Source organism: Nannobrachium achirus, assembly GCF_963921795.1.
Source record: "Nannobrachium achirus genome assembly, chromosome: 13".
NCBI classification, from domain to species: Eukaryota; Metazoa; Chordata; class Actinopteri; order Myctophiformes; family Myctophidae; genus Nannobrachium; species Nannobrachium achirus.
In genome coordinates, this window is record NC_137833.1 from 6294697 (window position 1) to 6308461 (window position 13765).

Sequence of the window (13765 nt, forward strand, 5' to 3'; positions counted from 1 at the left end):
ACTAGTAACTAACGCTTTCAAGGGTTATCTGGCAGTGGCTCAGGGGTAGAGTGGCCGCCTTAGAACAGGAGGATTCCCAGTTCGATCCCGGGCCCCCCCAGAGTTGGTTTCGAAGTGTCCTTGAGCAAGACTCTGAACGCTTAATTGCTCCCGATGAACAGGTTCTCCCTAGACCGGCTGTAGGAGTAAGCATTGAAAAGGGACTAGAATATACTTTGGGATTTGATGACTATAACGATAACTATAAAGATATAGTTTGCCATTGTATTCTTTTTATAGTCTGTGAACGCTGCCGTCCACTTGAGTTTAGAATAGGGTGACCAGACGTACTGTTTTGGCCGGGACTGTCCCGTTTTCAAGTTGCGTGTCCCGGTGTCCCGATCAATATCTCTAAGACACCAATATGTCCCGGTTTTCAACGTTCACTTCAAAATTCTCCCGGTTTGAGCGGCTGAAAATATGGTCAGCCTAGTTTAGAACGATATTTAAAACGATATATCTTTATAGTTATCGTGCCCCGGTGGGAATGACACTTTATACTGCACTGGTATAATTCAGTGAATTCGGAAATTCCCCGTCACACTTGCTAATTTAAAGGAATTTGCAAATTCCCCCACTCAACTGAGACATTTGAGGTATTTGTTAATTCACATGCGAACCTTTCCTAAATGTAAGTCTGTCATATCACATGCAGCTTTGCACCACTTCTCTCTCCATCCTTCATGTGTTGCATCATCTCTCCCTCCCCCAGCTGTGTGTGATCCTGGAACCCATGCAGGAGTTGATGTCCAGACACAAGACCTACAGCCTGAGTCCCAGAGACTGTCTGAAGACCTGCCTCTTCCAGAAGTGGCAGAGAATGGTGGCACCTCCGGGTAACGCACGCACGCACGTTTTCGGGTCGGGTCTAAAATGTATGCTGATTAGTAGGGTTGGGTATCGTCGGCGATACTTTTAATGGCATCGATTCAATGACGTCGATACTATCGGTATCGGTTCACGTAAAAACAAACGATACCTTGTTTCGATACTTTTGAATGCACCCCTTGCCGGTCGCATCTGTAACAGTTGGGCTACTGAAAGTTTAATGACTGCTTTAGTAGGCTACACTCGTTACTGTGAAAATAGCCGTGAATAGCCTATAATGTTTATTATTATGATAATGATCCAACGTCTATAAAATAGCCCATAGAAAAAGGCAAATAATAATTATAATAATAATAATAAATAAAAAGTATCGAAAATGGTATCGAAAAAGGTATCGTATCGATTCCCAGGTATCGAAAAAGGTATCGTATCGATTAAAAGGTGAACGATACCCATCCCTACTGATTAGTCGGGCTGGTCCAAGTCTCGGGTTCTGTGAATAAGGAAAATAAATTCTATTGCCCCCCCCAAAAATAAATGTCAAATGCCCCATAGATAGATGGATACCTTTATTATCCCAAGGGGGAAAATCAGTTGCCCAGAGGCAGCACAGCAGTTTTAAGGTTTTACAAAGTTACAGAGAAGTATGAAAAAGAAAAAGTACTGTTGTGTACAGTAGAAAAGAGCAAGGCACAATAAAAACAAGAACATATCCACGAGTTTCCAACGCCCCATAGTGCATTGCGCAGACGTCTGTACCGAGCTTCCGGCACCGATTCACAAGCTCACAACGGGTTGCATCTGCGACGCGACGTGAGCTTGTATGTCTGCTGTTAAACCCGGAAGTTTGGTCCCGATGGTCTCCAGTAAACTCCCGCGGAAACTTGTGGATGCATAGTGTCAAAAACAGTGTCACGTCACGGCACAAATAGCAATTCTTAAAGCACAACTTGTCAATGCAGTTCCAAACAAAAGTGTCCATAACAGTCAATGCTAGTCAGTGCTACAGGTATCTCACCACCATGTCAACACAAGCAAAATACTCAATACTACCAACACACCAGTGCACACGAGCGGAGTGGAGCGATGACAAAAGCCGCTCTGCGCTCCAGAGGGCTCTTGTCCCACTCGCTCGTCGCTCTGGTCGGCCACCGGGCCGCTCCGCTCCCCGCCGCTCCGTCGCTCAACTAGATTTTCGCATCTCTCGCTCCGCGCTCGCTCCACGCTCCGCTCAGGGCCGTCAATCAGAGTAAAAAAAGTAGTTTGCTACCATGTCCGAAACACTTTCTCCTTTGCCAGTATGTTCCCAACACAAATGGCTGCGCTAACGTGAGCCTCGGCTTTGATGGAGCTTTCCACTCGCCACTGTTTTGTTGGAAACATGCGGCACGCGGCCCCAACAGGATCATCTCACAGCGGAGGAGGGCCGGCGCTCAGACCCATTATAAAAGTCGCTCAACGCTCAACTAAAAAACGTCTCGCTCCGCTCCCCGCACCGCTCGTGCTCCACTCTGCTCGTATGCTCTGCAACACACCCAATATTGCAGAGCCAAACAAAGGTGTCCATTTGTCAGTTTAAAAAAAAAAAAAAAACGAGAAAAGGTGACACATGCGGTAAGGGCGACGGAAATGGCAGTGGATGTTTTGGATGCAGCTCAAAGTGTACTTCACTCATCTAGTTTGTCGCCGTCCGATCTTCCTAGCCTGTGTTGTTAAAGAAAAAGGGGCGACAATGGCCAAAACCCGCTCTAAATTTAGCGTTCGAAAATGACTGTTTTCAAGATGTTTTGGACATTATCTCTGGAACAGAAGGCTCAATCTGCGCAGTTGGATGCGTGACTTTGAGGACATTAACGACACTTGGGGTTAATTGTTTGGGTCGGGCCGAGCCTCTGTCCGGCCCAGTTGGACCCAGTTAGGCCCAGTTGGACCCAGTTAGGCCCAGTTGGACGCAGTTAGGGGACGGGCCTTATTTTTCAGTCCTGTTGAGAACTCTTAACATGCACACACAATTCACAATTCAATTCAATTCAATGGGCTTTGTTGGCATGAGAAAACATATGTTTACATTGCCAAAGCAGAAGTGTACACAGTACAATACAACCAATTAATATAATCAAAATAAAATATGTACAGTTTAAAGGGGTGGAACAGTTTTCATGTATGGAGATTACTGGATGCAGACACTGCAAGGATGTGTACACCATGATCGGTAGTCCTGCCCCCAAGTTGTGGAATAAACTCCCTGTCGCACTTAGAACAACGGACTCACTCGCTAGCTTTCGCCGAGGACTGAAGACTCACCTTTTCAGACTCCACCTAAACCCTTAGCACTACTGGAAAAATCAATGACCATACATGAAGCTAGTTAACATTTGTTTTTAGGTTTTTAGAAACCTTTTTTTTTTACGGATTATATAGTTTTTTTTTCTAGATATTCATTCACATTTGTTATATTGCTGTTGATGTACTGACACTTAATCTTGTTTATTATTGTGATGTTTATTTGCTTATTGTAAGTCGCTTTGGATTAAAAGCGTCTGCTAAATGCCTAAACTGTAAACTGTAGTCTTTAAGGTGGTTGTGTTCCATTTGATATCCTTCTATCACACACACACTCACCACTGAATGACCATTCCTTTTAAAAGAAAACACCATTCATACAGCATTTGCAGAAGTTTAAATATGTAACGTGCATTGACTCCTTCCTTGTCCTCCCTTCGTTCCTCCCCATGGCAGCCGAGCCAGCCAGACAAGCGCCCAACAAGCGCCGGAAACGGAAGGTGTCGGGCGGCAGCACCATGAGCTCCGGCGGCGGCAGCAACTCCAACGCCAACAGCAAGAAGAAGAGTCCGGCCAACAACTTCTCTCTCTCCAACCAGGTACCCGTAAGCACTACTACAGCTACTGCTGACCCACCTCTGGCTCCCAGGGGAGGCTCTCTCCATTCCGACATGTCGCCACTCCGAAATTGACTTCTTATTGTCGGAGTGGCGACACTCCCATAGGCCTAAGGTCTAGGGTTAGGGTTAGAGATAGGGTTAGTGTCGGAATGGAGACATGTCGGAGTGGAGAGATGCACTCGTCTCCCAGATAGACAGCAGGAGAACCTCTCTCTGTCTCCCAGATAGACAGCTTTCTGACCTCTCTCTCTGTCTCCCAGATAGACAGCATTCTGACCTCTCTGTCTCCCAGATAGACAGCATTCTGACCTCTCTCTGTCTCCCAGATAGACAGCATTCTGACCTCTCTCTGTCTCCCAGATAGACAGCATTCTGACCTCTCTGTCTCCCAGATAGACAGCTTTCTGACCTCTCTCTCTGTCTCCCAGATAGACAGCATTCTGACCTCTCTGTCTCCCAGATAGACAGCATTCTGACCTCTCTCTGTCTCCCAGATAGACAGCATTCTGACCTCTCTCTGTCTCCCAGATAGACAGCATTCTGACCTCTCTGTCTCCCAGATAGACAGCATTCTGACCTCTCTCTGTCTCCCAGATAGACAGCATTCTGACCTCTCTCTGTCTCCCAGATAGACAGCATTCTGACCTCTCTCTGTCTCCTAGATAGACAGCATTCTGACCTCTCTGTCTCCCAGATAGACAGCATTCTGACCTCTCTCTGTCTCCCAGATAGACAGCATTCTGACCTCTCTCTGTCTCCCAGATAGACAGCATTCTGACCTCTCTCTGTCTCCCAGATAGACAGCATTCTGACCTCTCTGTCTCCCAGATAGACAGCATTCTGACCTCTCTCTGTCTCCCAGATAGACAGCATTCTGACCTCTCTCTGTCTCCCAGATAGACAGCATTCTGACCTCTCTCTGTCTCCCAGATAGACAGCATTCTGACCTCTCTGTCTCCCAGATAGACAGCATTCTGACCTCTCTCTGTCTCCCAGATAGACAGCATTCTGACCTCTCTCTGTCTCCCAGATAGACAGCATTCTGACCTCTCTCTGTCTCCCAGATAGACAGCATTCTGACCTCTCTCTGTCTCCCAGATAGACAGCATTCTGACCTCTCTCTGTCTCCCAGATAGACAGCAGGGGAACCATGCTAGAAGTGGGAAGCAGGTATAGCGAATAAGGTATAACGAATAAAGATAGCTCTGGTCCAGAGCGTCAGCCAGTTCTCACTGACGCTCTCTGACAGGCGGGTGACTCAAAGACTAGACCAGGATTTCTCTGCCCCTACGAGCGCTCAACTTCAGTCAAAATAAACTAAACTACTTCACTACTCACCTAACCAAAGGTAGGTTTGCGTTGTTGAAAGTCTATTCTCCGTGGTGGGAAACCTCTCAGCACCCCACCCACTCTGTAAAATACATTTTTGTCATGAAATAAAACTCATCCAACTCGACGGTCGCTTATTTTTGGGTTGTGTCTGCAGTGGCTCGGGGTGGGTGCGTTTTATTTCATGACAACAATAATGTATTTTACAGAGTGGGTGGGGTGCTGAGAGGTTTCCCACCGCGGAGAATAGACTTTCAACAACGCAAAACGACCTTTGTTTAGGTGAGTAATGAAGTAGTTTAGTTTGTTTATTTTGACTGAAGTTGAGCACTCGTAGGGGTAGAGAAATCCTGGTCTAGTCTTTGAGGCAGCCGCCTGTCAGAGCGTCAGTGAGAACTCGCTGACACACTGGACCAGAGCTAGGGGGGGGAGATATCCGTTAGGGTGGAGACTTTAAACCCCAGTTATAATTAGGTGGTGCGAGGGTGCAGCAGATCAGAGCCGCAGGTTTTTTAGGGTGTAGCAGCAGTGGAGTGGAGCATAGCGCTTGAAGCCAGACAGGCATCTCAAGGTGGGATTTGGACGTGTGATTGTTTAGAATCCCACATGACCACAATGAGGTTTAGTCTAGTATTAGTAGTAGTAATTGGTAGCATTAAAACCCCTGTGTGTAAACCAGTGAAGGGCGCTCCGCTCTGATCACAGAAAGAGGCACAGATGGTTTCATACAACGCAGATTCCGTATGGTCGAAGAAGAAGACCATGGGTTTACAGGTTACTTTTTTTATTCCTGTGTACGTGGGTCGGGGGGGGCGGCCTTGCTCTGAATTTTAATCTGGTATCGAACAAGGTTTCCTCCTCTCTTTAAGTCCATCGTTAGTAACTTGCCTTAACTTCCAGAACAGTCCCAGTAAAACAAGCCTGTCCGAGCACACACAGTAACACAGACACCATGCTTCAGCTGGTTGGTTGAGTGAACGAGACCCGAGGTGGAATGAAGTATGAACCCCCCTTCCCTCCCTCCCATGATGAAGCGCTGAAGGACCAGGGATGTCCGCTGCCGGCCAGTAGGAAGGGTCTGCCTGCCTGTCGCCCCCAAAGCAGTGGCAGGGAGCGAGTCAGGGGCGACGTGGCCTAAACTGAGCGGTCTCGTGGTTGTGGGTAGAGAAATGTCATGTGGAGTGGGTGGTGATTGGCTCCGGCTTTGGGACGACATTAAAACACCTCAAGGATGGAAAGTTATTTTAAAAAGTTGTCATTTGTCAGTCCTGTGATGACAGTAGGTAAAAAAAAGAGAAAAAAAACAATTATAATAAAAATAAACTTGCATTATCAATAAATGCATCTCATCTCATCTCAAGTGAAATTTTTGGAGGAGAATAATTTAATAAGTAGCTAGCTGTTATTGTCTAAATGTAAAGTTGTTGAAATGTTAATGAGACTAATCACATCGCATTTAAAAAATAGTCTAGCCCCAACGAAACAAAAAAAGCAATCATTTTCAGCCCATCATCCTGTTGCAACAGTCAGCGTCATTGCGCGCAGCAGCAACACATCCGGGGATAACGTGTACCGGCATCCCTTGCTGTCCCTCCTCTTATAGGACGTGATGATGGTGGGCGAGCCCACCCTGATGGGCGGCGAGTTTGGCGACGAGGACGAGCGCCTGATCACGCGTCTGGAGAACACGCAGTTCGACGGGGCTCCGAACGGCCTGGAGGACGAGGACAGTTTCCACAGCTCGCCCTCGGGGCCGCTGGGCGGCGGCGGCGGCGGCGGGGGCGGTCACTCTGACTCGCCCTGGAACAGCAAGGCCCCGTCGAGCCAGGAGAGCAAGAATGACTCCCAGTCCTCCCAGTAGATACGCTGGTTCTCATCCCCCCTGCCGCGGCGGGATCCAAGAAAACCTTTAATAACTGACAAACTAACTTTTAAGCAGTGGTGGAAAAAGCACTAGAATGTTTTACTTAAAGGCCCGCTGACACGCCCCGAAATTATAATGGTATGATACAGTACTAACAGTAGGTCATGTGGTCTCTCTGAAAACGCTCTGAAATAGTCTGAAATAGGGATGCGGTATCGGTACTCGCAGTATCGGTACCCGATACCGGCCTATTTTGCTGTACTCGTCCGATATTGCTCACGGCAGCGCCAGATACCATTTTGTTTCAAAATATATGTTGGTAACAATATATCAAAAGTCCTAAGACACAGTTAGCCATGACAACACAATTATTTAAAGCATTTTATTTTGGAGCGCCACCCACTATTTAAGCACTTGTACAGAAACTTAACTTACAGTATCTGTATTCGGTATCAGCAAGTACTCAAATTAAGTACTTGTACTTGGTCAGCAAAAAAGTGGACATCCCTTGTCTGAAACTCATGTCACAGTGTAATCTGCCCCCCGCCCCCCAACAACAGCTGACCAGTACAGTAAAGGCCCTATCAGAGTACAGTCTGCGGTGACAAGTCACCACCGCGGTGTAGTTTTCTAGCTATCACCTAGGCTTTGTAATACATTTTTAGGTGACCGCAGTGGTGACTTGTCACCGCAGACTGTACTCTGATAGGGCCTTAAGTAGTCTAAGTACAGTCAATTAATTCGATTGGCTTATAATTGCGCATTCTCCCAATGACATCATAAACATATTAACTAATATTTTAAGATTACTTTTTAAAGTGACAGTACCTCTTTAGATGACAGTCCTACTTTAAGTAAAAGTATCAATGCTGTAGATGTAGAAACACTGTTACAAGTAAAAGTCTGGAATTCAAAATGTACTTGAGTAAAAGTAAAAAATTATTGCCCTCAAAATGTACTGAAAGTACTGTGCAGAATGTCCCGTTTTCACAAGTTTTCAATGTATGAAAATGTATGTACAATATTTGCCTCTTGAGATTCGAGTGGAGTAGACGTAAAAGTACTGGAAATTGGAAATACTTCGGTAAAGTACAAATACCTCAAAATTGTACTCAAGTACAGCACTTAATAGTTACTTTCCACCACTTTGTTTAGGATATGAAGGAACTTAAACGTACGCTACGTTCGTTCCAAGCCATGGAACTCAATCGATCGATCATTAAAATAAGCATGGTCTGAAAATGCGTGTGGCCCACCCATGTGACGGCTTGCTGCCAGCCACGTGGAGTGGTGAAATGGGTGGGCCGTGAAGGTTTTCCAAGTGGGCCCTGCTGCTCCAGAGAGGGTTGAGAACCACTAGATGTAGAGACGCTCCGAGCTCCCAGCACTTAAAGCCCCCTCCCCACCCTGGACGTCCAGCCCAAACCCACTGACTGACACTGAGGGGGGGAGGGGTGGGGGGTTCCGGAGCACGCGTCGTGTGCCCAACTACTAAGGACAGTTCTTTTGATTGTTTATTTTATTATTAGGAGGGCGGGAGGGAAGGTGGTTACTTAATAGCCGAATGACCAACCAACCCCCGGGGAGGGAAAAAAAGCCTTCTTTATTTGTCGTCAACGTTTAAATATGAAGCCAGACGGACCAGAACAACAACAAACCCCTGCTTCTTGCCCGCCTCAACACTCTCGCACATGCTCAGTGGTGCTCAGCCTTGGCCCCCCGGTCTCCTTGGTTCCTGGTTGTCAGTTAGTAGTGGAACAGTGGCAGACTGGCCCTGGCCACCAGATGGCAGTGTTGTTGTGTTCTCTCCCCATTAGCACACAGTGTTTGGAGTCAGAGGGGCGTGTATCTATTCTGCATCTAGCATGAGGCAAGACCACAATTCAGAGTGAACATTTTTTATTCGAATCGTTGCTTCTGTTTGTAAAAAAAAGAAGAAAACTCAATAAATATATTGTTAAAAAAAAAAACGTTGCTTCTGGGGGTCCCTGGGTTTTCACACACCTGTCAAGGACCCCCAAAATGACAGCTATTTTAGAGATGCTCTGATTGCGATTTTTGGACCAATACCGATCAACTAGAATCAGTATTTGCCGATACCGATATTCTTGATCTCAGCGTCTAATCCATAAATTATTCTATTTATTGCAGCATTTATATATTTAATGATTCTTCTTACAAAGCATTGACATTGTATATTAAGTATAAACATTAGGAGATTGCAGGCTGAGGTCCTTTAGTATCCAATTCAACTTGTATGAGTTGAAGCTGAGGTTACATTCAGTCCCACAGATAAATATTGTGAAAATAGCTGATCCGCAAAGCCGATACCGATCAAAGCCGATAGAGGCATTATTGGTAGATCGCGATCAATCGGCACATCTATATTCTATTTGATCCACGGACCACCATAAGCAAAGATCTGAGTTAAAAATGTGCCACTCCGAATTTGGGTCTCATAGCCTCATGCTAGATGCAGTTTAGATACACGTGTCAGAGGGTGGTGTGTGTGTGTGCATCCTGTCAGTCAAAGTGGTAGCCATGGCGACCAGGTCGGCGGGTTCTTTTGTTCCAACCTCGGGTCTCCTTCTCTTGTTGTGCGTTTCCATTGACAACGCACCTCTCGTTGTGCGTTTCCATTGACAACGCACCTCTCGTTGTGCGTTTCCATTGACAACGCACCTCTTGTTTCTGTTGTGCTCAGAGTGTCACAGGCAAAGAAAGAAAAGGAAAAAAAAAATCAATGCTTTCAAGTTATATTTCTTTAACTTTTTTTTCAGGCTTGTTTAGAAAGAGAAAAAACCCCTACCAAACTGCTGTGTTACTCTTTTAGAAATAAACATTTCTATCAACGCCAACGTTTTTTTAAAAACTCCTCAATTATGTTGTTTTTGTAGGACCTGGTTGGAACAAAAACCTGTACAGTGCCGGAGCTTGAGGACCGGAGTTGAGAACCACTACGCTAAATCTTAAACACACCCACCCACGTTACAATGACACACACGCACGCATACACACACTGACATGCTGACACACACACACACACACACACACACACACACACACACACACACACACACACACACACACACACACACACACACACACACACACACACACACACACACACACCCACCCACCCAGCATAAACATTGAGGTACTGGAGAGGAGGGGTACGCAGCGCACCACGTCTGGACCCAGAGAAAACCAGACGCTGCAAGAAAAAGTGTGATTATTATTTTTCTTTTTTTCTTTCTACGTTTTTTGGATTTTTTTTGTTTTGAATTTTTTTATTTTTGTAAATCGATTTCTTAAAAATAAAAACGAGACAAGCAAACAAAAAAAAAACAACAACCCCAGAATATTCTTTGCACTGTATTTTCTCCCCCCCCCCCCCCCCCCCCCCCTCCCACTGTAACTCTATTTTTCTTATGAATTTGACAGTGTATTTTTGTTCTTTCTAATTATTATGACTAAATGTGAGAAGTCGTACGACACAACCTGACACCTGTGACGGGACATGTATAAATGCTATATAAATGTATAAGTATCGCTATTAGATCATTATTATTATTGTTGTGATGGTTTAACTTTTCATGCAAGTCTGCTTGATGATGTCATCAACCCGTCAACACCGAGACTAGTCTCGCGTAGCCAGACAACTATTCCACGATCTCCGAACACTATTTAGAGTCTGGAACGACAGCTCCCGAACGGGGAGTATCGGAAGTAGTCACTGCTGCACGGAACTGTATTCCCATTGGAAACATTAACAGAAACACACTATCACAGACAGTCATTCTAATGAACTGTAGTCCCATTGGAAACATAACAGAAACACACTATCACAGACAGAGTCATTCTAATGAACTGTAGTCCCATTGGAAACATAACAGAAACACACTATCACAGACAGAGTCATTCTAATGAACTGTAGTCCCATTGGAAACATAACAGAAACACACTATCACAGACAGAGTCATTCTAATGAACTGTAGTCCCATTGGAAACATAACAGAAACACACTATCACAGACAGAGTCATTCTAATGAACTGTAGTCCCATTGGAAACATAACAGAAACACACTATCACAGACAGAGTCATTCTAATGAACTGTAGTCCCATTGGAAACATAACAGAAACACACTAGCACAGACAGAGTCATTCTAATGAACTGTAGTCCCATTGGAAACATAACAGAAACACACTATCACAGACAGAGTCATTCTAATGAACTGTAGTCCCATTGGAAACATAACAGAAACACACTAGCACAGACAGAGTCATTCTAATGAACTGTAGTCCCATTGGAAACATAACAGAAACACACTATCACAGACAGTCATTCTAATGAACTGTAGTCCCATTGGAAACATAACAGAAACACACTAGCACAGACAGAGTCATTCTAATGAACTGTAGTCCCATTGGAAACATAACAGAAACACACTAGCACAGACAGAGTCATTCTAATGAACTGTAGTCCCATTGGAAACATAACAGAAACACACTATCACAGACAGTCATTCTAATGAACTGTAGTCCCATTGGAAACATAACAGAAACACACTAGCACAGACAGAGTCATTCTAATGAACTGTAGTCCCATTGGAAACAACAGAAACGCGCTCATTCGAGCGGCATATTCTTGTTATGCGTGTATAGTTTAAGAAAACATTTGAAAACATCATGGAAGTAACACCAACAACACCAGAGAAAGACGAAATAACGTCCCCAATAAATATTGAAAGAAGTCATAACGCATAAAGTCCAGATGCGTCACATCCGCTTTATTCCATACTCCTCATAATACTTCTGTTGCCCCAGACTGTATGACGGGAGCATTTGCAAATCGCGGGAGTCAAACCGTCTGGCCACGCGAGACTAACCCGAGACGCACATTACAGTGACATTTACGGTAAAGCCGGCCGCAGTGCGACCGTGTTACTTGCCGGAAGATGCATATTTTCGGCAAGTGACGCAGTCGTCCGATGGAGTTCATATTGTGCTTTTCCAGTCCAAAGCAGGACCCCAGAAAAAACGGTTTCCACACTAAATTATGTGCTGGCGTCTTTTGTCTCGTCTTTGCAGAACTATTTGCTTTTGCCTTCAAATGTTTTATCTGGGGGTGGGGGTCCTCTGCATAGAAAACATGTTTTATCTGGGGGTGGGGGTCCTCTGCATAGGAAACATGTTTTATCTGGGGGTGGGGGTCCTCTGCATAGAAAACATGTTTTATCTGGGGGTGGGGGTCCTCTGCATAGAAAACACAAGTCAACGGATAAACCGTCTCAAATTTGTTACTCGAAACGCAAACAAACAAAAAAAAAAAGATAATTTTGACAGCATTGTAAAATAATAAGAAAAAAAAAACTTTTGTATTGACTTAAGTTTCCCAGCAATGTTTTTAATCACAAGTTAGAAAGCTACAGACCAAGGAGCTATAAATGTAAGATTCTTTAGATAATAATTTACAATATGCTATTTGGTTTCTATTAAGTGTCATTTTGTTGGCTTCTGTTTATTTTTTTGTGTGTCCGTGCTTGTATATTTTAGCTGGTAGTTTTCTGTAAAGGTTATTCTGTGTATTCCTCCCTATAGAACCATGGAAACCCCAATCTAATGTAAAGAGATGATAAAAAAAAAAGCCTCTTTGAAATGTTAGCTTTTTCTTTTTTAAACATGATTTTTAAGGGTACAATCACTGAGAAGAGCATTTTGGCTTCATTTCAACCAAACTGTATTTATTTTTCTATATACTTTGGATTCTGTTTGGGCCCCATCTCATTATGTACTATTACCCATAATGCTGTTGGAGTTTAGAGGGTTGCTCCGTCGCATAACGCCATCTGTGGGGGAGGGGGGGGGGGGGGGGGGGGGCGTTCCTTTTAGTGAGAGCCGTTTTGGACGTTGGATCTGTGCCGAGAAATTTGAAAACCTTAGAATTTACAAAAACGGCAGATCTATAAGCTCACGTCATCCCGTATGACAAAGGTATAAGGCTTATTGTGGTTGGTTATATGCTTCAAGTAGTTAACATTGTCGCCATGTTTATCTATTTTAACTGCTGAGTAGGGCATTCGCGAATAGTGATTTTTAGTATTCAAATTATTCGACCTCAAAGTATTCGAATAGTCAAATATTCGACAGGACTGGTCAAACTGTCAAATATTACCGGTAAGTAAGCAAGAGGCGAACATTGTGAAAATAGCCAATCTACATGCTCACAACGCCTCGCAACAGATCTGCTATTTTCACAATATTTATCTGCGGCACAGAGTCACATTAAATGTAATACCTACAATTCCAAGTGCTTGTCAGGGTTCTTCTGACTTCCTATTTAGCCAAGCTTTATAAACCATGAAGAAATACATATATTTTTAAAGACAAAACAATAAAAAAAAATGAAAATAAGGGAATATTCGACTTCGGTGAACAACGTCGAATAGTGACTTTAATACTCGAATATTCAAATATTCGGTGAATGCCCTACTGCTGAGTCATCACTGCTGAAGTCCAGCTGATCTGAAACTACATTTTTTTAGCCACACCGGGAAGCTCCAGTAATAAGACTGGAAATGCCTACATGTGGAGTTTTGTGATAATACTGGAAGCCTGTGAAGAATGCAGCAAAGTAATGTCCAGTAATATGACTGAACCCATGTGTCAGAAGAACGGGTGTTTTTCTTGTAAATTGTTACATAAGCATTTAGACACAATCATCATCAGCGTCTGGAGTGATTCAACCTAGATGCTAGTGATTCACAGACCTCACCACCAGGGGTCTCCCTCTCCCCCAGA

The 13765-nt window shown here is 44.3% G+C and overlaps 1 protein-coding gene across 3 annotated transcripts in view; it reads left to right on the forward strand.

Annotated features, from left to right (window-relative positions):
- ldb1a (LIM domain binding 1a) overlaps positions 1-12111 on the forward strand; it is a gene marked incomplete at its 3' end in the record, with an annotated part of 63181 nt that extends 51070 nt beyond the window's left edge. For 2 of the 3 annotated variants that reach the window (XM_080740180.1, XM_080740181.1), the window contains exons 9-11: positions 752-875; positions 3607-3749; positions 9861-12111. In XM_080740180.1, the coding sequence (XP_080596306.1) occupies positions 752-875; positions 3607-3749; positions 9861-9914 (321 nt within the window). Of the gene's footprint in view, positions 1-751; positions 876-3606; positions 3756-6702; positions 6961-9860 lie in introns of those variants that run through there. The other variant, XM_080740182.1, reaches the window with a different exon arrangement.
- Positions 12112-13765: the final 1654 nt, after the last annotated feature.